This window comes from Dicentrarchus labrax, unplaced genomic scaffold (genome assembly GCF_905237075.1).
Source record: "Dicentrarchus labrax unplaced genomic scaffold, dlabrax2021, whole genome shotgun sequence".
NCBI lineage: Eukaryota > Metazoa > Chordata > Actinopteri > Moronidae > Dicentrarchus > Dicentrarchus labrax.
In genome coordinates, this window is record NW_026136718.1 from 17,693,784 (window position 1) to 17,719,396 (window position 25,613).

General features: G+C 41.4%; 1 protein-coding gene across 7 annotated transcripts; it reads left to right on the top strand.

The window, feature by feature from the left end:
• Window positions 1-305: 305 nt before the first annotated feature.
• On the top strand, window positions 306-25,543 carry ap3d1 (adaptor related protein complex 3 subunit delta 1). 7 transcript variants are annotated; one of them, XM_051376218.1, is made up of 35 exons: window positions 306-628; window positions 3,522-3,617; window positions 4,449-4,529; window positions 4,870-4,950; window positions 5,076-5,183; window positions 5,375-5,504; window positions 5,890-6,029; window positions 6,465-6,538; window positions 6,691-6,740; window positions 6,925-6,974; window positions 7,332-7,380; window positions 9,281-9,426; window positions 9,917-10,065; window positions 10,201-10,431; window positions 10,863-11,094; window positions 11,274-11,419; window positions 11,604-11,745; window positions 12,126-12,197; window positions 12,377-12,452; window positions 12,596-12,819; window positions 13,277-13,350; window positions 13,709-13,732; window positions 15,381-15,549; window positions 15,801-15,944; window positions 16,388-16,441; window positions 18,406-18,510; window positions 18,774-18,929; window positions 19,394-19,441; window positions 20,121-20,141; window positions 20,486-20,675; window positions 20,773-20,861; window positions 21,307-21,392; window positions 21,894-22,015; window positions 22,330-22,409; window positions 22,599-25,543. In XM_051376218.1, exons 1-35 carry the CDS (start codon window positions 533-535, stop codon window positions 22,692-22,694), a joined length of 3,831 nt encoding a protein of 1,276 aa, XP_051232178.1. In that variant the 5' UTR covers window positions 306-532; the 3' UTR covers window positions 22,695-25,543. The 7 variants fall into 7 exon arrangements, with proteins under 7 accessions (XP_051232178.1, XP_051232180.1, XP_051232179.1 ...); XM_051376220.1 differs by having other exon boundaries at window positions 12,620-12,819; XM_051376219.1 differs by lacking the exon at window positions 20,121-20,141.
• Window positions 25,544-25,613: the final 70 nt, after the last annotated feature.

The window sequence follows — 25,613 nt, forward strand, 5'->3', positions numbered from 1 at the left end:
CTCTTATTGTGTGCAATATATCCTGCTCCTCTTACACACTCCTGTTACTGTAGACTGGTTGAAATGTCCTGAGGCTCATTCAGTAATCAGAAATACTAATATAATAATCGCAGGGGGAAATGACTTACTTCACAGGACTTGCAGTGTTTTATTCTTATTTAAATGTTTGGTACTATTTTGAAATCGGCAGTGTCATACAACACTTCACTCTACTGAACTGGGGAGGGGGGGGTAGACCTTTAATTCCCCTGATTCCCATATGAGAATCTCGCATAATACTCAAGTCAGCTGACTTTGGACGCCATTTTGTCAGCCATTTCCTACACTGATCCATTGCCAGCGTCTCTGCACAGCACAGGACGCCCCGTCTGGCCTCAGCTTCATCTGCCCGGGCTTGGTAAACAGCAGCGGATCTTGCACACACGGTCCCCGGGGTGGATGAGAGACAGTCTAGCGGGTCGGTCGGCACCCACTAGACCTCTGGAAGGCGCTTGGCCCCGCAGCACAGACGCGGCACAAGTCACAGACAGACATGGCTTTGAAGATTGTCAAAGGGAGCATCGATCGGATGTTCGATAAAAACCTTCAGGATTTAGTACGTGGCATTAGGAATCACAAGGAAGATGAGGTAAAAAAAACAACACAAACGACTAACGAGCAAACGCTGTCACATGTGGCATGTTTTAAAACCTGGCATTCATTGATGTTTTTGGTTGTTTTCTTTAAGTCGGCTCATATTACCGTTACCGTTCACTAGCTAACGTTGAGAGCTAACGCTAGGTACATTAACGTTACACTCATTTCACCCGCTAGCTTAACACTTAACTCAAAACAGTCGTGGTCAGTCGGCTACTAGTGCTGCCGACAAGAGCTAAGTTAACCTGTGGTAACAATAAAACGTCGGGGGATATATATGGTGCAAACTTTGCACTTATCGTTACCTGTCGGGAGGCTTTAATGAAGGGTTGTTAGTGACAGCTAGCTAACCGAGCTAACTGACCAGTTAGAGGAAGCAGCTCGATAGATTATCACAATTTAGCAGGAGATTACTCTTCGGCATAACAGAGATCATACCAGGCTACTGCTAATGTGAACACCCTTACTATTATTAGACAGCTACTGATAACTGTGTCCTTTTTAGTGGTTGATTCAATTGGGGAGACGCATCAAGAGATCTTAAGTAATATTGTCACTTATGTTGAGTTGAGGACACCAGAGTCAATGGATTTTCTTTATGCTCTAAAAGAGGCCTGACTTGCCTGTATCAGGTTCACTTTGAGCTTTAAAAAAATGCACACATGACCATTCTCCATTATACAAACTTGTAAACCATGTGAGAGATTGAAGGTGATGTCATCCCTGTCACAGGTCTGTGGGTGATGACAGGATCATCACAGCACCAGGTCTGAGGTGGGAGCAGGGTGGGATGGGCCATTAGAGGGCACTATTTGGGGCAGCCACGTTTCCATCTCTCAGCCTCAGCCTGCACTTCTCTTAAGCTCTGCACTGGGTGTGTGTAGCTTTGTTCCTGCTGTTAAATTGCAATGTCAGGTAGTTAGATGGGGTGGGTATAAGGCAGGATCCCTGGGTTGTTGTTGCACAGAGCGGCTGGTGCTGTGCACACCTGTCTCAAGCTGTAGGTCAGGTGTGAAATGTAGAGGTAGTGTGTCTGACCTGAGGGCAGCTTTTGGATTTGATTTCTTTCTCAACGTGGCAGATTTTGTACTGCTTCTTATCAGAAAAAACAATTTACAAGCAGGGGGCTAAAGCAGCAGATCTAATCAGCTATACACAATATGCTTGGATGTTATGTCAACTATATTTGTGTCTTAATGTTTTTGATGGTATTAGAGGTTATCAATTCTTGATCTCTTGATTCAACGCATGGGCTAAGCTGTTCACAAGTGGTAACCCAACCTGGGAAGCCTAGATAAGGTGGTGGTTGCCCAGTCAACAGCGCACAGTTTGCTGAAATATTAATACGCTCTGTGTGTGTGTGTGTGTGTGTGTGTGTGTGTGTGTGTACGCCTGAGTGTGTGTTGACTTTTTCCTGGCCAACCCACAGTTTCTCATAGAGTCTATTTATTTTTCACGTGCGTGCAGATTCTTTGCACAGGTCATTCATTCACTCTCCCTCCTACACTTTTGGAACAGCAGGCATATTGAAGAAAAGTGTCCTAAGTGTAATTCTGTGAGGTTACCAGAAAGAATTTTAGGCCTATTTGTAATTGGCGTGTGTTATGTGAAAAAAAAAAAAGGTGCAGCATAGTTAGCCTCTACTTACTCATTTTTGATTTGGCGAGCACAGGCCTCCTAGTTTATCTCCAGCTCAGTTTGCATTAGGGGCTGAAAGATTGTCTTTGCCGCCCATTTGAGAACTATTTAAGTTATTTCAATGGGTTCTGAGTTTGTCATTGAAAAAGACTGTGATGGGGACGCACTGTGTGTGTGTGTGTGTGTGTGTGTGTGTGTGTGTGTGTGTGTGTTTTGGTGATCGTGTGTTGAATACCTCCCTGCCTTCCCTCCAACCCAGCTAGGCACTGGAGCAGCAGCAGGGCACAGTCCTCTTCCTGCCCCCCCCCCTCCTGTCACTGTGCTGTCTCATGACCGCACACACATGACCAGCACACACTCACACTCTACAAAGCTATATGTGTATGTGTTTGTTTTGCAAGGTTGCCCCTCTGAACAGTGGTTGGTTGATTCCAGAGGTCTAACTGAGCTTGTCCTCCGCTGTTGAATTAAATGTACCTTCTGCTCTCGTTCAGGAAATCTAGTGTAATATTGCAGGGGTCAGAGGTGGAGCTATTTTTTCTCTCATTCATTCACTCATTTGTTAAAATGCTTTAGAGGATGGGAGAGCTGTTGAGTCTCCCATTACCTTATGAATTGCATAAAACAAGCCGTGTTTAGCAACTGTGTGATTAGAGCGATACAGTTTAATCTTTAGCTCATTTTTAATATTTTCTTGCTCAGTAAGCATGGTCAGTTTGTTCTCTGACCTAAACTCTGTGTGTTAAAGTTGTGTTCCAGCCATCAGGCCATGCATGATGACAATCTCCTAGGCAAGTGGTACCATTTAATGTGTGTCAGTAATGGCCAGCATGCCAAAGCCACATCCATATTTCAACTGCAACTATTTTAGCAGTCAAACCGACTGGCACAGTCATCATGAATTTGATGACTTTAGACTTGGTATAACTTTGAATCCAACACCAATGACTCGTGACTTGACTTAAAGCCCAGAGTAGAATAATTTTGGGCTGATGCCAGAAGCACTTTAAGAGATCTAGCATGCATTATGACTTCATAAAGTTTAGGACTTGCGTGACTTGACTTGGGACTTGCAGAACCACCATCCAGTTCCACCTCCTCTGGCTGGTGTCTTGGATAGCAACATCAGACAGACCAGGATTTTCCAGCTTGGTCCTGGGGCTTGGTAGCAGCCTCCCACTCTGGATATCACTCCACCTAATCTGATCTGGTGTCTGTTGTTTGTCCTCTGTTTTGTCTGCCCTCAGGCCAAGTACATCTCCACATGCATCGATGAGATCAAACAGGAGCTCAAGCAGGACAACATCGCTGTCAAAGCCAATGCTGTGTGCAAGCTCACCTACGTAAGATTTCTCAACACTGACTCTTTCTGTCTGTCAGTTCTACTTTATACATAAGCACTGATACACACATACATGGACACCATCATAATATGGCTCTCAGCGTAAGCCTGCCTGGGAGCCAGTCTCTTTTTCTATAGCACCAGCAGGGTTAGCCATTCACTATATAACACTCAGGATTAACAAAGAAGATCATATGAAAATTATATGTAATTTGTTATATGACACTAAACAGGTAAGGAGTGTATGTATATATATATATATATATATATATATATATATATACTAGAGAGTGAGAGCTATGGAAGATGTCTTTTGAACAGGCATTGAATATGCTCAGACAGTTTCATACTATATTACGTTGACATGCACACAATGGAAAATTCTAGCTGGCTGTGTTAACTGCAGACGGGAACCGCACACAGACTTCACTCTTTGTATATTATCTTTTCTATTCAAACAGCATCATGCTGAATCAAAGGCCATTGTTTCTGCTCAAGGCTTCGTGAAAGGCAAAAAGAAATGACCAGTTAGAAACAACTTAATCAGTTTTTCAAAATGGGTACAAGGTTCCATGTATATGTTTTCTTTTAGTCACTACACAGCCGCATATTGAGAAGAGTGTACAATTTATGTTTAAATAAAAGCACTCTATTTATAGCCTAGGTCCACATTTTGATTTAGATGGCATGATGCAATTGGCATCCATTCTGACTTTGAGAGCTTTCAGCTCAAATCATTTAGCCTCTCAGTGCATCATAGGGACAGCTTAGAGCCCCTCTTCTCCTTTTATTCACCCACATCTCTTTGTCTCCTTTCTTTTCTGCGTTACAGCTTCAGATGCTGGGCTATGATGTCAGCTGGGCCGCTTTCAACATCGTTGAAGTCATGAGCTCCTCCAAGTTCACATACAAGGTACGATTGGAGTATAATGCGAAGTCTTGGAAATGCAATTCTCCCAATGTCTCTTTCTTGACATAATCTTGACTAATGGGTATGATGTTATGACTGTGGTGTATGCCAACGTGTAGATTTGCCAGGACATTATTGTTGAGGTACAAACAGACTCACCAATCATTTCTCCACATAGATACTCATCTGAAAATAGCACAAGGAATAGTCACAGCAGAGCCAATGTACGCTATAGATCAGTCTCTGTGAAAGGTTGAATGTTTGTAATAATAGCAATGTACTGAAATATACATTATGTAATTACACAATATGTCATTCTTTCTGCTTTCTTCTCTTCCTACAGAGGATTGGCTACCTGGCAGCCTCGCAGTGCTTTCATGAGAGCACTGATGTCATCATGTTGACAACCAATCAGATCCGAAAGGTCAGTTATGTTCCGTGTCTGTGCCCCCTATGAATATTTCTTTGCTGTTATTCATCCCTCGGCCAACCTTTTCTGTCTTATGGACTCTTCATTTTGACCTTTTTGTTTTTTTTTTTCCCCTTCAGGATCTCAGCAGTCCCAACCAGTATGACACAGGTGTAGCCCTTACTGGCCTCTCTTGTTTTGTGACCCCTGACCTGGCTCGGGACCTGGCCAATGACATCATGACACTGGTGAGTCATGGACAATATGTCAAGAGGTTTATCAACAAGGACTGTCTTTTCTGGCTACAGTTAATGACTCCATTTTAACTCCTCCGGCATCTTTATTTACCTCAGAACAGTCGAGAAGAGGTGGTTTTCCTCTATTCTTTAACAGGTTGAACACAACTGTCTCTACTGTCTTTACTTTTTTCCCAACCTAGATGTCCCACACTAAACCTTACATCAGAAAGAAAGCGGTGTTGATCATGTACAAGGTGTTCCTGAAGTACCCAGAGTCCCTGCGCCCAGCTTTCCCCAGGCTCAAGGAGAAACTGGAGGACCCAGACCCAGGTATCAGGAAAGACACTGCATGATAGACTCAGCTGGAAACTCCTGTGGACAGGCTTTCTTTGTCACCTGAACCCTATGAATTATTCAGCAACTAAGAATATGAGATTAAGGAAGGCTCATTTGTGATACTGCCAGGGCTGTCTGGGAATATTGACCAAGTCACACGATCTATTTCTGTTGCACAGACAAAAGCATCTCACAGGACATTTATCTGGTTTTGTAATTTTTTTTTTAGCCATACTTAATTCAACCTGACCCAATAAACACAAATAAATTAATTTAATAAATTATGTTTAATTATTTTTTGTAAACTTATTGTGACTACTACATTTTTATTGATTTATTTGTTTTTTTGTTCCTGTGTAATGCATTTTCTCCTCTTTAGGTGTCCAGTCTGCAGCAGTAAATGTTATCTGTGAGCTGGCACGGAGAAATCCCAAGAACTACCTGTCTCTGGCCCCACTCTTCTTCAAACTCATGACCTCCTCTACTAATAACTGGGTTCTCATTAAGATCATCAAACTGGTAAGTCATCAGGATACTTTAAGAGTTTGTGGATTCGTGCAGAAATTGCACACATGGTCTTATATTGCTGTATGTACCAGCAGCATACGATACTATACTGTGCACCACCAAGCTACAGTTTAGTTTTACCCACAGTATTCCACCAATCATACAGGGAGAAATCCATCATAAAAGAGGAATTGATACTAGTTCCTCCACTAGCATTAACCTCACTTGACCAAAATGCAATAAAGTCACATGACATGTTGTGTTTTTAAAGTAACATTTCTTCTCTCTTGACTAAATTAGAGCACATTTTTACAATATAACTTCCTGTATCAATCAGTGATCATGAACAGATAGGATAGTATCAAGAGTAGTTTTAATTTTAGAGGAAATTCTGATGTGAGAGATGTTCAACTGTGAGTCAGGGCACCCTTTGTGTTTGTTTTACAGTTTGGTGCACTCACACCACTGGAGCCACGGTTGGGAAAGAAGCTGATCGAGCCTCTGACAAACCTAATCCACAGGTGAGATGAAATCCCTCAATTCTAAACGTTTTCACGGATGATAAAAGCAGTTTCATCTGGCCGGTATATCAATAATAATCTCTCTCTCGCTCTCTCTCTCTTGCTCTCTCTCTCACTCTTTCTCTTTCTTACCCTGTCCTCCTTTCTCACAGTACCTCTGCCATGTCTCTGCTGTATGAATGTGTCAACACTGTAATTGCAGGTCAGTACTGGTATTCTGTATGCAACGTAGTGGTCTCATTCAGCTTAATGTGTGTTTGGTATAGTAGTTGCCAGAATTTCAAATGTGAATTTATTGTTGCCTCTTAGAAAAATCCACATCTTTTCTTCTCACAAAATGTTATGTTCACAGTCACATCTAATAGTTTCTTTGTCCCGCATTGCAGTGTTGATTTCCTTGTCCTCTGGGATGCCTAACCACAGTGCTAGTATCCAGGTAAGCCTCTGAGGTCCACTCCTCTATCTGCACTTTCTTATAGTTAGATGTTGACCATAACCCTTTCCACTCCAGTTGAACCACAATGCATGCTTTCATCAGAGACACAGCAACTCTCAGGCAGGCCAGCGATAAAGCTCATAAAGCTGTTTGCTTCTTGCATTCAGTCCTATCAGCAATGCATGAAAAAATCCTATTGCACCATCGAATATATAGGGCCCATTTCCCCCCACTTTTGTTCGTCTGACCGCATGACAAGACTGAAACTGGTGTCGAAAGGTTTACAGTGATGTTAATGACTATCACTTTCTCCCCCCCTTTTCTGTTGTTCTCCCTCTATCTATCTATCACTTTCAGCTCTGTGTGCAGAAACTGCGAATCCTGATAGAAGACTCGGACCAGAACTGTGAGCCCTCTGTCAATGCCTGCAGTGTGTCATTTTCTCATTGTCTGCGTGTTTCTGGAACAGTCAACCCTTTTAGACGACAACAACGTAGACCCCTTGACTCTGGATAACTCGAACCTTATTACCTTCCCATTCTCAATTAGGCGGCTTGCTTAGGATGCCATCTCAATTAAGTGGCATACCTTGTGTATGACACAGGAAGTGAACTTACAGAAGAGTTTTCCTGATTTGTTAGTTCAATCTGAAAGGGGTAAAAGTTGCCATTTTCAAACATGGAGCTTAAATGCTTAAAATACACTCCTTTGGAAATTTCAAGTTTGAGTTTGTGCTGAGCATGCAGCATCCAGCCATTCGAGTTATCTGGATAACCATACGTAGATAGTTGTGTGTGAGTAGAGTTATAGACCTGTTAATAGAACAGACTGTGAAACTGTGGTTTTGTGGTTATCCTTTTACCACGCCTCTGATTGGCTCTCATAATCACGCTTTAGGTAAGAAGCCGGATTTATACATCTCTGACGACCTAGCCTGACAGTCATCTCCCCAGAAATGTAACAACACATTGCGGCGACGCAGACCCCAACAACTGTGATTGGTCTGCTTTGTGTGTGTCAGCCTTGTCTGAGAATGGGGAGCAACTCACGCGAAACCTGAGTTCATAATGCTGTTTGAGAATCCCTCACACACACACACACACACATTCTCAGACTAGCGTGTCCTCACGCACACATACACAGACAAACAGGCAGCATCATTCTTAATGCATTAGGTGTATTACAGTATACTAAAATAGTAAAATAAATTACCTTTAAGTCACTGTTTTTAGATGCATTATGTGTTGACACAAACACAAGATGCTATAGATTTATTCCACTCTTAAGTTTATAATCTACACTTTAACTGAAATTTTCAAATGTTTTTTAATGAACAGGAATAATCCTGGAAAGGCAGCGATGTAGTAAACAATCGTTGAAATGCATGCTCGCTTTCTCCAGCTCACATTTCATCGCTCAATTGAGAGAAAGTTTCATTTGAACCGCTGCTGTCACTTTTCCATCACAGAGTAGATTCAGAGGCTGTGTCGTTGTCTCCTGCAGCTACACTGAGGCCACATCCCTGATCATTTCTGCAATGTATTCACTGCAGTGACCAGCGTCACCTCACCCCAAGGTCACTACCACACACACTTATTGATCCAAGAAGCCGAGAGGCATTTGTCTCTGCCAGATTAGATGATCAACAGAAGGCCGTGATTCAGCAGATTTCTGAATTTAAAAAAATCTGTTAGGTGAGTAGGAAAAGCTGCCAGGATACGACGGAGGATAAAGCAAAGCAAATCAAAACAACTGGGTCCAGTGTGTGTGTGTGTGTGTGTGTGTGTGTGTGTGTGTGTGTGTGTGTGTGTGTGTGTGTGTGCGTGTGCGTGTGTTTGTACCATGTGTATGTGTTTGTGTGTCCTTTCCATTGTTCTGTGTTTTGTGTTCCTTTCCTTTTTGATATTTGATATATATACAGTTTGTTATTCCCTCTACATTTTATAGATTATTCCATAGAAGAAAACATAACAGTAATTTGTTTATATTGTATTCAAATATAGATTTTTTCTATATACAGCCAGTTAGGCTTTATAGTGTGACTAGATCTAGGGAAGTGTAGTATAAACTGAATATAATTTGTCTGCAACCAGACATTATATTAAAATCAAGTAAGGATAGTCAGGAACTTGATTAAGACAATATGACAGCAAACATTGTTGTTAATTCAGAGAATAATTTCAGGTGATACAAGATAAAGATCAAAATACCTAATGTAGCTACTTGATAGGGTGCAAGACGGCTAAGGGTGCGCTTGTGTCTGTTTTTAAATACGCTAAGGCCTTCTGTGTTTTATGTTTTTGAAGTGAAGTACCTGGGCCTGCTAGCAATGTCAAAGATCCTGAAGACCCACCCCAAGTCAGTGCAGTCTCATAAGGACCTCATCCTCCAGTGTCTGGATGACAAGGATGAGTCCATCCGCCTGAGAGCTCTGGACCTGCTCTATGGCATGGTGTGAAGCAACAACTTTTATTTTTACTCATCTATTTGTTTGTTTGTTATTCATCATTTTTCAGTTTTAAGAAATGTGTTTCAGTGCCAGATAATCTTGGTTTCACTTTGAATTTCTATTTTTGAAAATTAACTCAATACTTAGCAGGGCAGGAAACTCCCTTCTTTGCCATAGCTACTGGTGACATGATTTACTAGATCGGTTACTATGGGTTTGTCAGGGAACGACACAGTAGCTGGCCAAAGTAAGCTAATAGATGGTGTAGAAACTTCTGCAGGTGGTGTTGACTCCAGTGGTTGTGTGATATTATATTATCCCATATGGACAAATTCTGTGATTTATTCCCTGTACAAGATATTACACAATTTATTGTTCTCTTAATTTTAAAGCTGTTTTGAGGACATTCTGCCTCTTTCAGCCTCAAAATATCATATTTTTTACATTCATGCATGTAATTTGATTGTTGTTGAACTGGTGTTTGCTCTCCCAGGTATCCAAAAAGAACCTGATGGAGATTGTAAAGAAGCTGATGCTCCACGTGGACAAAGCCGAAGGAACCACCTACAGAGATGAGTTGCTCACCAAGATCATTGACATCTGCAGCCAGAGCAACTACCAGTACATCACCAACTTTGAATGGTCAGTCTCGCAGCCAGGGACTCCACACCACCATCGTCTTATACTTATATACTCTATATTTTTAAACTTTGTTTGATGTTTTTTTCCACTCTGTGACACAATTTTCAACTGCACCTCTCCACGTCTGCTTGACAGGTACATCAGCATTCTGGTGGAGCTGACCCGATTAGAGGGCACACGGCATGGCCACCTCATTGCCTCTCAGATGCTGGATGTGGCAATTCGGGTCAGAGCCATCCGGGTCTTTGCTGTTGCCCAGATGGCCACCCTGCTTGACAACGCTCACCTGTTGACAGGCAACATGCAGCGAATGGGCATCTGTGAAGTGTTGTATGCTGCAGCCTGGATCTGCGGTGAATTCTCGGAGTAAGTAGATTTATCTCATAGGGATACACACACACTGCTATAAACGGATTGTAGAAAAGTAAAAGAAGGCATATTTTTCATTTTGTACACAATAGGGTAACGGTAAACTTGAAGTACTTCAGCAACCCTGCATACAAATTTCATGTATTATATAGTAAGATATCCCATAATTCCCAGTTGAATGAATTAACTTACAGCTTGGTTCAGTTACTGCACTCTGCACCCTCTAACATCCTCTTCTAAATTCAAATAAGTGAGAAGGTTCTCATCGGTAATAGAATGTCTGTCTGTATATTCTCATATTTTTCTCATATTTTCAGATGCGTATTTCTTATCATGAAATAAGTATTACATCAATGTCATGGTGGAACGTACATTGTGATAGTGTAGTTTTCACTCAGGCTTTTTCTAAATCCACCCCCTCTTTTTAGACACCTGGAGAACCCGATGCAGACGTTAGAGGCCATGCTGCGGCCTAAGGTGGCCACCCTACCAGGCCACATCCAGGCAGTGTACGTGCAGAACGCAGCCAAGCTGTTTGCCACTGTGCTGAAGAACCAGGAGGGAAACACGGACAGCACAGCAGCACAGGAAACCAGCCAGCTAATGATAGACAGGCTGCCGCTGTTTGTCCAGAGCGCCAACCTGGAGGTGCAGGAAAGGGTAAGCTAGAGATATGCATATATGTCACAGTTGGGTTTTCTTTTGCCCAAACTCAAAATACAGATCCTGCTTTTTACCTTTTTCTGCATTTCATATCTCACAAGGTTACCACTACATACAAATCTGATAAATAACCTCACTAATCTCCACGTCTGCCTCGCCTTCTGTCTTGTCCTCAGGCGTCTTGCATCCTGCAGCTGGTCAAGTACATCCAGAAACTGCAACAGAAGGACGTAGAAGTAGCAGAGGAAGTATGTGCTCTGTTTGCTGGAGAACTCAACCCTGTAGCCCCCAAGGCACAGAAGAAAGTGCCTGTTCCTGAAGGGTGAGTGGGCTCAGTACATGAGGACGCGTCATTAAAACTACACTGTTACATAGTTTGACATGACTGTAAACCCATAGTGTTTGTTCATACCATGGTGGACCAGCAAGATTAGCTGAAACTTCAATGCTCACATATGTCTCTGTGGGTCTTGACCAGTGAAGTGAAACTGAGTTTGTTTGTGTAGTCTGGACTTGGATGCCTGGATCAACGAACCTCCATCAGAGAGCGAGTCTGAGGATGAGCAGCCTAAGGCTATTTTTGCCAAGGAGGAACCCAAACACTCCCGCCCTCGTCACACAGAGGTGGACGAGAAGGAGCTGGCAAGAGTAAGCTGGTCGATTACTGTAGTATTTCTGAATTGAACAAGCAATACTGTTTTTTTTTTAATAGTATAGACGTACAAGTGCATGTAAAAAAAAAAAAGGATCACTTCATTATTTTTTAATGACCTTAAATGTTTAGAGAACCTTTTTAATTGTTCTAGTTTTATCAGTGACATACAGATAAATTTTTTGTGTGCACTTATATGTTGTAGTGTTATTTTATTTCACTACTTGTATACTAAATTAAGACATTCATATAAGATGAAAAAGTTTGATTTGTTTCTTTTTACTATAAATCTGACTTCCCACATGGTTCCTCTCACAGGTAGGCTGTGCCTTCATTGATTAATTAATGCAACTGTATTTCTTTTCCCCACACCCAGAGGAGAGAAGCCAGAAAGCAGGAGCAAGCCAACAATCCGTTCTACATCAAGGCATCCCCGTCCTCTCAGAAGGTGTGCAGTCATCGCTTAATTTTTTCACTACACAGTACATGTCTCAGTTTATTCCAGTCTGTTTAACCTGACCTGTATAAATAATAATTGTAGCATATAAATTATATGTAGTTGGATATGTATACACCATAAACACTGTTTGGTAAGCCATGTTTTAAATTAATGTTTGCTCTGTGTAGGCGTACCAGGAAGCCCCTGGAGTGGAGCACATCCCAGTCGTGCAGATTGACCTCAGTGTGCCTCTCAAAGTCCCAGGTGGGACACACTGTTCTAACACTACCACAAAACACTAAATACCGAAATCACAATGGCTTACTTTACTGCAGTCGCACTACATGTCGTACTATAATCGAATTACGATATGTTTGTTTTATGAGTAGTAAATTAAAACCTAGTAGACATTGCTGTCTTCCGTCCCGCAGGTCTGCCCATGTCTGACCAGTATGTGAAACTGGAAGAGGAGCGTCGGCAGAAAGAGAGAGCGGACAAGAAGAAGAAGGAGAAGAAGAAGAGGAAAGAAAAGCGCAGCGGGCGAGGAAGGAAACATGATTCAGGACCAGAGAGCGAGGAGGACATCACGCCTGCCCACATGGTTGACATTGTTACCGAGGAGATGCCAGAGGTACACCGGAGCTGTTTAAACATCACAATGAATTTGAAAGGGAACGCTAGAACTAATATGATATCTGCCAAAGCCAGAAACATGGGGGATCAGATTTGATCCTTTATTTATATTGACAGGCATCATGACTCATCGTATTAAATATATATTTGATTTCATCATTTGTATTCTACATAGGGCTGTAATTTACTGTTCAAAGATATATCAGTTTTCCTCTCTAAATTATAACGCTGTTTACACATTACTCTGACCTTATTATTGACCAAAGCCAACCAACAATATTGTGTCTCAGTCAGAAATAAATACCCTTATTGCTTGTTTTATTGGGTTCACAGCTGTGAGACAACTGAGACTCGAAGTCAATATCTCAGATCTTTCTTTTTGTGGGTTGTGGATGTAGATTTATTTAGAAAGTTATTAATTGTGTTTCATTGATTTCACCTTCTCATTACTTCAGAATGCCTTACCCAGTGATGATGATGACAAAGATCCCAACGACCCTCATAAAGCCCTGGACATCGACCTGGACAAGTGAGTCCTCCCTATGTAGATCCTAATTCTACATATTCTCAGACCCTTGTGTAAATGTTGCTCTTGATATAAGCAATTAATGTTAAAGTTGCTGAAACTCGTCATTTATATCTGACTGAGCTAATCGAATTCGATTTTTCAGTCCAAATTTAGAGCTGAGACACACTGAAATTGAATCTTGAATGATTGTTTTAATTTGGATATTTTCAGAATTTATTCCTGACCCTCCCTGCCGTAGTGTCACAGCCGATGTGACTCGGCCCTTTCCCTCCTCTCACTCCTTCTCATGGCGTTCTGCTTTCTGCTTCCTCTTTTCTATGCCTGCACACACCCCATTACTGCCTCTTTGTGTGGGCAGCTTGTTGGAAGCGGCTGGGCGCAGGTGAGTAGCACCCCAGCCACAGGACCTGGGCTCCGACTGTACATGGATTGCTTTCTTTTTCTCGTTCTCTCTCTCTCTCTCTAAATAGTTGTCTTGCTCCTCTCACTAATATAGCTGTCCTTTCTTTCCTCATTTGGAGTTTGCAGTACCTGCTTCCTCTTTTTGCTCTTTTTTCCCCCTGTTTTTCCAAATTCTATTGTTCATTGTAGCCTAGTATGATATCCAGTATCCATTTTCTCTTACCCTGCTTCTTTTTTTAACTTCTTGACAATGTCAGCAGCATATTACTCTGTTTATATCCTTTTTTAAAAGAAGAGGAATGCTGTTAAAAGAAGATAAATCTTTGATATGGATTATATAGTTTAATAGACATAAGATCATTTCTAACTGGCTGCTGCTGATGTTCTCAGGACTTAATCTTTTACCACATGTCCTCCTGGAATAGGCTCCTAAAAGCATGTTGACTCCTGTTTCTCTTGGAAAAGATAATCGGCATCAATATGCTTTTAGGAAACTTATCCCAGGGGTTAGATACTACAATTTTTTGCTTACATTTCCCAGATCCTGCCTCAGTTGAGTTCAGTAGACTCACCATGCCTTTAAATCCTCACCAGCTGTTTTTTAAGTAGATGCTCCTTGCCTGCCCTGGGTGGAAATAACAAGCACATGTGCCCTTAGACCAGTACTATGACTTAGATATCTTAGATTATTTGGATGTTGTAAGATTAAACCCATGTTTTAGACTATGAAAGGAAAAGGAGCAGAGATGATGCAGGAGTTATTGTAAACATCTGTAAGAAACTGTAGTACATACATGTATATGCTATATGCATTTCTTTCACTGAAAATTGTCCCCAGTAGCAACAGATATTATATTTTTAACATTGTCTGTTAGATCACTGAAAACTATTATTTTATTACTATTACTATAGACTGCTGCTGCCTGTCTCTGGTCAGTCTCAGGGTTTGTCTGATGGCTTTTTAGTTGACATGGTTCAAACATCAACAATCCCAGAAACGGCTACATACATTAGACATTATTGTTATGCATACAAGCACACACACTATGGAAGTGTGCAGGAAACAAAGTGCATAAATTATAATGAACAGTCTTTCTAAGACAAAAACACACAGCCAAAGACAAAGTAAAACTCCATAGTGAAGCTTAACTGGAACTGAAGACAGATAATAAATGTACGATGATTATTACCCAGGTCGAGGTAATGACGGATAACAATGTGTCTTTATAGAGAATAACCAGCAGGGGGCTGCAGTGCATGTCATTGCTGCTTTAAAGGGTCATGCTTGGGGAAATAAACTTGACAGCTCTTACTAGTTGGAGGAATTTATTGGTATAGTTTCTAGTTGTCTGGGAATTTCCAAAGCTTCTATCTCCGCCAGGGGAATGGCTTACCTCAATGCTTTGAATGAGAACTGGCTGCTGCACAGTGCAGAATATGTGCCTGAATATGATGGATTGCTGCACCCTAAATCTTATTGTTCACCTTTTCTAACCGATTAATACTTAACTAAGAAAAAAAAGGAAGTTACAAAATATTTTCCACATGATGGCTGAACTCCAGGTGAGCCATAATCACCTCATAGGTCCAAAGTGAAAATGTGTATCTGTGCATTTTTGTTTATCCAGGCCACTTGCGGACAGTGAGAAGCTACCGGTCAGGGCACACCGTGCAGCAGAGGCTCCAAAAAGCCCGGCAGAAGATGGAGAAGCAGAGAATGCTGCTTCACAGGAGCCCAAGAAGAAGAGCAGCAAAGAAAAGAGAGAGAAGAAGAAGGATAAAGATAGGGACAGAAAGGTGAGGATAAAATGGCAAAAGGATTATGCTCCTTTCTTCCCGGAAAACCACTTTCACCTCATTCTGTCAATGCTTTTTAAAAAAAAAAAAAAACAGTAAAACAGATTTATGGAGCGGTTTGTGCAACGGGAAAACAACAGAGCTGTCAACCATTATGACGTGACGGGTCGGTGGTTGCGGTTCTCAACCTTATTGTGACACACAGCCGAATTTATCCTCTTGTTTTGTTTTTTTTTTGTTTTTATTTGTAGAAGAGCAAAGAAGAGAAGAAGAAGAAGAAACACAAACATGAAGAAAAGGGGGAGGATCTCCTTGGGGGTCAGGCAGACGAGCCTGTGGTCCAGTCAGAAGAAACCAATGAGGTGGCTGCACTGCCCACCTCCACCAGTGCCGAGGTATGTCCCTACGAAAGGGTGGAGCGAGGCTGTTTCCTACCTAGCAACAGAGTTGATATCTTATGTCTGATTTGAGCCAGAATTCTGATTTAAATTTCATAATTTGATGTAAAAGTTGTAGTGAAAAACAGTTTAAAAATATCATTATATGTAGTCTACAATTTCTGCTAAAAGGTTACATGCAAGCAGATATCTTTGATCATATTCATTGACTCAACGCTCCCATTGCTTCTTCCCAGCCTGTCTTTCAATCAGCTTTAGTGATCAAGTATCAGTTTCCTCGTAGCTGACTGTGCGGTCTCTTGCCAAATACTTGATTTATTCATGAAATAGAACAGTGTAATCTCTGTATCCATTTTCATGAATAGTAGAAAGATACAGAACCTGTTGGCCCCTCACCCCTCTCACCTCCTCGCACTCCTCTCCCTCCCTGCCTCTTCTAGGTTTCGGATCTGGATTTCTGGCTCTCAAACGCTCCAGTGCCCTCTAACACCCAGGTTGAGTCACCCCCCCCCTCTCTCTCTCTCTCTCTCTCTCTCTCTCTCTCTCTCTCTCTCTCTCTCTCTCTCTCTCTCTCTCTCCCTTTCCTAATCTCTACAGTTTATACATATCTCTTTCATAACTCCCATGTTTTATCGATCTACCATTATGCGTTGGTTTTTGCCATACGTTTTATTGCCTCTTGATTTGGATCAGTTGTTTTTCCACCTCTTCCACACCTCACCTTTTTGACACAACTTCCTCTCTTTGGCAGGTCACATAACACTTTCCTCTCTCATTCTCCAGCCTTCCTATGTTTTCTAGCATGATTGTATGTATGCCTGTGTACACAGTATGTGCGCATTTGTCTCACAAGTGGTTCTCTTCCTCAGCTTTTGTTTTGCTCGCTGGGTGTCGTGTCGGTCTTGAGGTCAAAGTAGATTTTGTTGCTGTTGTTGTTGTTGTTGTATTGGTGGTGTTGACAATTGAGCAGAGGTTGTCTGAGGTTCCCTGAAATCTGGTCTGGAGTCAGTTCCTTTGGTTCCTGTTGTCACCACATGTGTCCTTTTGACTGCTTCCTCCATGAGCACACATGGGGTCGTGCTTGTCTTTGTTTGTGTTTGAGTGTCACAACTGTACAACAGAGAAAAAAGTAAACCGTAAGAAACAATCATTTTAAAGAGAAGCCCTGATATCTCACCTGGTAGTGCTGTGCCCTATGTACCAAGGCTGAGTCCTTCCTGCAGCAGCCAACGATTAAAGTCCGACCATCTTGAGCTGTCCTATCTAATAAATGCAAAAATCCCCCTGTGAAATGTTTAGCCACTAGTAGTGCGATAGAGCATTGTTTTTAAGAGTGTTTGTACGCACATGGGTGGCACAATGCCCAGATTTGAAGCTATTCTGCTGATCAATAACGAGCGTAGGAAATGTAGCAACACGCCAACACAAAAAGATTTTGAGAAAAACTGAATGTAAACATAACCTTTTTAATACCTTTTTAATAACAACACAAAAGGAGATTTTTATGAATAAGGTTTGAAATTAAGGATTTGTTACCATTGGACAGAGCCAGGCTAGTTGTGTCCCAGTTTCTACTCTTTAAGCTAAAGAGTTCATATTGGAGATATGAGTGTCTCTTACCAATAAAGCCCCAAAATGTCATACTGTTGCCTTAACTTTACAAAATAGCTTTTGACATTTACCACAGATGTTAACACAGACTTTGTTTTGCACCCTCCATACCTTTCCATCTATAGATATGAGATGTGTTCAGTAAAACCAGCGCTGTCAGTCATGTTAACTTTGGTTTTGAGGAATTCTGTTTTTAATCATGTGAGCTGTCAGCCTCAAGCACTGTAAAAGCACTTCTGACCTAGAAATTGGACCTTTTTAAGGACATGCCTCAACATGTCTCTGGAAGACTTGTTACTGTATTAACTGTCACACTAGCATGACAGATCAGAATGTGATTTATCAGGAGCTTACAAAATAATATATGTAGGCTGTCACTTGGATCCTGTAAAGCAGGCTCTTAAATCTGTTGGCAGAAGCTAGTTAGTATAATCAACCCAGCAGTCCCAAAACAAAGCCACCATACATGTACAGATACCTTCAGACATAACATACTTGTTGGTGTCTCAGGCAGGCTCATTTGTGCTCCTTTGGCTGGCCAGTAGTCTTGCATGTAATGCTCTTGATTTGGTAGCTGTATGTTTGTGGTATCACAGAGCTCACTAGGTTGCAGCTGATGATGAATGATGTTTTTATGACTGAGGGAACTCACTAACTTCACTTACCTCTGTTGACACAGAAACTGAACATTGCTATGTGTGTTACATGCTATGGTTTCTCGCTGCTAATGCCGTCATGTGCTTTTGTGGTGTGTGTGGTGTGTGGTGTGTGGTGTGTGTGTGTGTGTGTGTGTGTGTGTGTGTGTGTGTGTGTGTGTGTGTGTGTGTGTGTGTGTGTGTGTGAACAGGAAGCAGCAACGGTAGCAGAAGCAGCCCCCGTGCCTGAGGCAGCCTCTGGCACGGCGCCAGACTCCGAGCCCGAGGAGCCCAAAGACACCGAGATGGAGGAGACTGTGAGTCACCACTGATGATGCGATAATAATGAAGTAAAAAGTTTGGCTGCGGTGCTAGAGATTCCAGTTCACAGTGACCTGACAGGATGGGGATTATTGGCAGGTCTTATTCTCACAAGCTTGTGTAAATGATGTACCAGGGAGCTGTCAGTTCTTATGTCGTCTCTGGAGGAATATTTCTACCGGTGGCCATGTTTCGTGACCAATTCAGTTTTCAACCTCATTGAATTTCTAATAAATTGTCTCCATCCTTCAATGATTAGAAGTCCTCCAAACACAAGAAGAAGAAGCAGAAAAAGGAGAAGGAAGAGAAGGAGAAGAAAAAGAAGAAGAAGCATCATCACCATCATCACCACAGTGATGGAGGTGGAGAGGAGTCGGTGCAGAATGGCACTGTGGAGGAAGAAGAGCCTCTACCGGTCAGTGTTTGTCATCAGCGGTTTAACCTCAGTCAGAAGTCTGAATGACAACATTCAGCACTCTGAGCACAATTTATGCATGTCTTTTTTTATATGCATTCATAAAGTTCTGGACTTTCCTCTTGATTTAATGTTGCTTTTGGGGCAAGTCACTGACCTCAAAGCCACAAATAACTTGATGCTCCACGTAGGCAGTATAATTTATCATCATTCTAATCTGTGCCTTCCAAGCACCACTGTTTAAACCCGATGACCGCTGCAGACTGTCATACACACACACACACACACACACACACACACACACACACACACACACACACACACACACACACACACACACACACACACACACACACTGCCTTGCTTGTTACACACCAGCTAGGTAGAACCAGCTCCTGTTGCCTAGTTAGCATACTGAGTGACAGAGAATGCCTGATCTGACCTGAGCTCTTCTCTCCTTTCAGCCCATGTCCAATTACTGCCTGCTGGCTGAGAACTCCTACATCAAGATGGTGAGTGATGAGCGATTGAAATGCTGCTACTTTTACCACTGGACTCTGATAATTATTTTTTACTCATTATTTTTAATAAGTGCCTGCCATTTGGCCTCATTTTGGTCATGATAACATTTAATTCTATAGCCACATTATATTATACATTATCATGCAGCTTCAGCAGTGCTGTTACCGCCATAAATGACAAAGCACCACACAAATGTGTCAAACATTATCAAATTGGGTTGGGAATTCCTTATGTAGCTTTCAATCATGTTTACATTCTCTTCACTTAATAATATAGGGTGATGCTGAAAGGGTTTGGACTATACATGTGTTTGCTTGTTTGACTACAACAGACACTATCGTCTGATTACTGAGAAAGACAAATGTATATTTGATCATCTGATTGTCCGTTTCCCCTTATTCCTCTCAGTTGTGTTGCTGTATCACTGCAGACCCATATCTCTGCAATAATAAGTAAAATAACCAATAATGAGATCCACATCAATCAAATTCCAACCTTAACGCCTCTGTGTACACAAATGTGGAAATGATCATGGCAAACACAACCAATCAGCTAATCATAATCAGCTAATGTCCATGCTTGATATTAATGTGGAAGTTATCTAAGACAACAGTAGCACAAACAAACAAAGTATGCAGATCTCTCCTTTTCTCTCCCATCTCTTTAAAGATGATGGAGGATGCTGATGAGGTACTGGTTAAAGTTCTGTCAGTGACAGAATATAATGAAAACTCTTTACTAGATGTGTTTCTGTTCTTGTTGCTCTTCACAGACTGGCCTCTGAGGCAGACTTTGTATTTCTAAGAATGATTCTATTTCTCTTCATGCTCAGTCTGGTTTCTTGGAAACAGTGATGTGTGCTTTGGTGTTGGGTTTTATGAATCAGATTTGCTGTGTTTACTGTAAGCCTTCTAATAATCATCGCTCAGTTTTTAAAATAAGAGGAGGGAGTTTTGAACAGCTTGGGTTTCAACAGTAATTCCCAGTGTAAATACATGTAAACAAATTAATTTCTTTTTTTCACTCCCACTAAGGTGTACGACATCCAGGGAAACCTGCAGGATGGCAGTCAGGTGGTGGTGTCTGTTATATTTGAAAACAAGTGTGACAGCTTCCTCAAATCCATGGAGTTTAACGTCCTGGACTCTCTCAACTCCAAGCTGCAGAGACCAGAGGGGTCGGGTCCACATGATGGCCTCACCGTCCCCTTCCAACTTCCACCTGGTCAGTGATTATCTGCAAAAGTTGATTTTGAATACATGTAAACAACATACCCATTTTTAAATTCTGATTGACGGTGAACTTTACTCTTGTGCTTCAGGGGTTTCCAATGAGGCGCGATTTGTCTTCACTGTGCAGAGCATCGTGATGCCACAGAAACTGAAGGGAACCCTCACTTTCATAGTAAAGGTCAGTAGGAATACACACACATATATGAAAACAAACATAACTGTCATTTTATTTTAGTCTCTTTTAGTATCAAATTTGAATCCAGTCATAGCTTCAATAGTGTGTCATTACTCTTTATGTTCCACTTTTCATCGACAATTTATTTTCCTACTGCCCATCCTCAATATGTCAAACATAAATCGTACTGGTTGAATTTTGTGGAGTTAGATTTGTTAATGTAATTGTTTCCATTTTGTTGAATCCACTTATGTGTTAAAAACAGCAGAGTGACAAAGTAGCATTGAAGCTTGTTCAGCGAGACAAGGAATCCTTACCAGCTCCAGGGTTCATTTTGGTAACTAACCCTTCACCCAGATCTCTGCACAGGTCTGCAGGCCAAAAGAGAATCAGTGAAGTACCACTTTACTTTATGGATTATGTGTATTTGTTGTTGTGTTCACCACAGAATGAGGATTCCTCTACTCATGAGAAACTGGACTTCAAACTGCACTTTACCTGCACCTCCTACCTAATCACTACTCCTTGCTACAGGTCTGTGTATTAAGTTTCTGAAACACCTTTCATTCCACATTATAAAGGTGGAAAAACTTCTTACTGTTTTTAATATTCCTTTGGACAAATGTTTTTCCCTCTTGGGACCATGTAAGTTTTATGGCAATATGCCCATTAGAAATTGTTTTAGATAAAGGAGTGGGAGTATTGGCGGTTTGCCCAAAGGATGTTGTTAAAAAATAACTTGTGGAGTGTCCAAAAGGTAAATAGGTCATCATCCTCTGTGCAGCAGGAATAGGTTTAGTAAATTTCATGTCAATCTGCACATTAGATTTTTAGCATTCCTGTGTAAAATTAGAGATTCATGATTAATGATAATACTAGAGGAAAGAGTTAGAAAAATGTTGTCTAGGGACCATGAATATCTGCAATAAATTGAATAAACATTTGGCTATTAGTTTCTGAGTTGTTTTAGCTCTTTGTCATGTTTTTGGCCCAGGAGTTATTGGAAACTGAGTTTCTGTTGTTTTGTTTGGCCAGTGATGCGTTTGCAAAGCTGCTCGAGTCGGGCGACCTGAAGTGCAGCTCTGTCAGACTGGAGGGAGTCATCATGCCCTTCCACCACCTACTGGCCAGGATCTGCTTCCACCACCATTTCTCTGGTACATATACACACCCAGCCAATTACTATTTGTCTCAAGTCCTAAAACATCAAGTTACCAGATGGGTAGGGCGTTCCACTTACAGAATTCAATAATACAGTGTTTGTCAGGAATTTATGCCTATCATAGGAAAGTATTTGAATGTTAGTTTGTTTCTGTTTGGTAACTTTCAGTCTGCGCTGATTTAATAAGCCCCACTCATGTGGTAAACCATGTAGTGTACAAGAAAGGTTAATAATAATCAATAATTGTCATGTGACGCATTTGTTCAGAGTGTTGCTGATGCTTGTGTTCTTTTTGTCTCGTTGGATTAGTTGTGGAGAGGATCGACTCCTGTGCCTCCATGTACAGCAGGTCTATCCAGGGTCACCATGTTTGTCTGCTGGTCAAAACTGTGAGTTGAACCAATGAAACTCCTCCCTTATCTTGTATATTTTCATAAAAAATTGTTATTTGGACTTCAGATTGTGACCTTGATATTCTCTCTCTCTCTCTCTCTCTCTCTCTCTCTCTCTCTCTCTCTCTCTCTCTCTCTCTCTCTCTCTGTCTCTCTCTCTGTCTCTCTCTCCTTCCTTCCTCCCAGTCTGGTCAAACAGTGTCCATTGATGCTAAATGTGACGAGCCGACGCTGCTTGGGAATGTGCTGGATGAGATCAAGCAGACCTTCTCTCAGTGCTGATTGTGTCCGACAGTCCCAGGGTGCCCTCGACCCCTCCATGCCACCCCCCCTTCTCTCACTCGCTGAAACACAACATAATCATGTTACGAAAACACTGCGGCCGGCACTTCCAGTATCGCCCTATTTATTAGTCCTCAGATTCGCAAGATTTCTTTCCCCTTACCGTCTTCTTCTTCACACTCTGTCGTTCCTTCCGCACTCCGATCTCTGTGGTCACTCCCCAACACTTGATGTTGTTTTACAGACTCACTGTGTACATGCTCCGTCTTCTCTGCAGTGCGATTTAATTTTTACTTCCTGGTTTTCTAAGCCAAACTGCTCACCGTGTTCCTCCCTGACTCTGACTCTATACTGAGCTCCTGTTTCTGGATGCTCTGCACCCTCTACTCTCTCCTGTGTACCTCTTTGCCCTCCACTCTGTCGGCAATTCAGTTTGTGACAGTCATGTAATGTAATGTTGACAACTGGACTTTTGCTGTTGATGGTTGAATTGTGTTTTTACCGTGTTGAAGGTTTTTTTGTCTTTGGTTTGTTTTTGTTTGTTGTTTTGTCTCTTTTTTTTTTTTTTTGTCTGAAGCCTGTCTGCGCCTTTGTCTCTCCCCCTTCTTTCTGCTCACTAAACATCAATGTGCGTATTGCTCCTCTGTTGTAGGCCTGGAAAAAAACATTTGATTGACTGTTTCTCAGAATGGTCCGAGCTGGAAAAATAGGGACGCTAACCTCCTCACCCACCACTGACCTGGGCCTGGAGAAGACCAGACACTGAGCAACTGCAGTGGTAATAGTGCAGAGATGAAAACAAAGCTGCACATAAGGCATGGGTTTAAACTTCTTTGTTGGCCCTACTTGCCTTTTGGCCAGATCTGTTAGCGTAAGTTCAACAGAATCCTTGTGTGGCACTGCGGGCGATTTGTAGATCAGTGGTTATGCTCTGTGCCTTAGCCGTGCAGTCTGACCTACTCCAGTGTATCATGCTATATGTCTGCTCCCTCGTCAACTGTGCTAAGCTGCAGTTTGACACCCCCCCCCCCAAAGAACTTCCAACATATCATTCTTTTCACAAATCAAAGAATAATTCAAAGACAGGAGAGTATGAAAGTGATTAGATGGAACTCTGGCACTAGAGTTGAAGTGTACTCGGGACAGTTTGCTGTCAGGCACCTTTATCAGCGCCCTCTTCAACTCACAGATGGTTTGGTTAGTTGTATAGAAGATGTTATATTATTGTAATACACAGAAGGATACTATTATTTCTATGAAAACGCTATGGTGCTTAGGGCCCTTATGTGTCTCACCACATGGTGAAGTTAGTGACAGAATAATCTGACATTAAGAGAGCTGTTACATCGCTGTCCCTTTTTTCTGAAAAATCCAAAGTATGACTGGCTGAGGGATGACAAAGTTACACTATCAACCTGTCTTTATTCTTAAAAGCAGCTGCATATCAGGTTGCTGAAGTTGTTCTCTCTGTAAGCAGAGACTGTAAGTGGTTTTAGGTTCTCTTTCAATCAGTATTAGGCGACATGGCTTCCACTGTAAGGAAGCTTCCACTCTGTCAACAGCAGAATGCAGTTTTGTCTGTCTTCATGTGAAATCATGTGAAACCTTTTACGCCTGTGCCACTTTGACATTTGCATCACAGTAGCTGCACCCGAGCTGGGCGACACCCAGCTGGCGTGCACCCAGATAAACCCCAATGTTCCTTTCCCCTTCAGAAACTGCCTTGCCACTTTTTTTATTTTTGTTCATTGACATGTTATGATGAACACGAATGGCCATTTAAAAAAAGAAGAAAAGGAGAAAAAAAAAGGAATGGCCGCCTCTTAGAACTCTCTCAGAGGTACTTGATGTTTTAGTTTGTGTCATTCATGTCTTAAAGTCACTACCCGGTCCAACACGACTTAACCTAGTAGTAGCAAGATAAAAACCGACTCGGGTGCGTGTCTGATCATATTTCCTGGTAAGGCCCTCTTCGCATCTGTCTGCTATTGTAGATAACAACTATGATAATGATGTCTGTGACCTGAAGACCAGGTCAGCCATTCCATGAGATTCTGTGTCCATTAGTAGAGTCTGAATACAGAGGTGATCAGCTGTATTTCAGGAATGTCAATAGAAAATAAGTATGTATGTATTTCCTGGTCCTGAAAATGACTGATATAAGTGAAACTGAAAAAAACACCCTCCCCTAATCATACATTGTCCTAATTCTGATCTTTTTTTTTTTCCTGTGCATAATATTTCATTAAAATTTGTATATTGCATGATTAGGAATGTACACTTTTTATTTCCCTTAATTTTCTGTTCCATTGACCTGCTTACACAAACAAAAACTTGTCATTCCATTTTGTCCTTTTTCTTTATTGTTTTTTTTTTTTTTATGAGGTTTACTTGACCATTCTCTATTTTTGATGGTATTGTGTTTTTATCTATTCTAAGTTCAGACAATTAAAAAAAAAAAAAAAGAAGTGATATCTTTGAATGTTTTAAATTATTAAACACAAGAGGAAGGAAGGGGGTTCTATTTGGCATCATGATACTGAGGGCATGGTACTCCAAATGTTGAGTAGAACAGACCACGTGAAGCAGTGTACTGAGAGGCAACCCACTCTGTCTTAATTCTCTATTGGTTCAGTTGTAGTGAGTTATTTTACCAAGTTTGGCTTGTGACATTGAAATATACTCTCATATGACTCTGATTTCTGAAGGTTCTGTCTTTTTATTTCTCCATATTCAATTATCAAGCTGTACAATGTAAAATGTTTTAAAGGGGACAACATAAATTATCTACATTCCCTTTAAAGAAAGTCCACCCAAATTAAAAATAAAGGCTGTAAGAAGCTACTGTAGTCGTGTGTGTGTGTGTGTGTGTTACAGTGAAACAATAAACACCCACATTTAATATATTTTCTGTGTGTA

What these genes read in the sequence shown, in the direction of transcription:
- ap3d1 (XM_051376218.1), top strand. Translation starts at nt 533, where the DNA reads ATGGCTTTGAAGATTGTCAAAGGGAGCATCGATCGGATGTTCGATAAA. An exon ending in TGTCAACACTGTAATTGCAG is followed by an intron (nt 6,741 to 6,924) that starts GTCAGTACTGGT and finishes CCCGCATTGCAG; the next exon opens with TGTTGATTTCCTTGTCCTCT. An exon ending in CAGTGCCCTCTAACACCCAG is followed by an intron (nt 16,442 to 18,405) that starts GTTGAGTCACCC and finishes GTGTGTGAACAG; the next exon opens with GAAGCAGCAACGGTAGCAGA.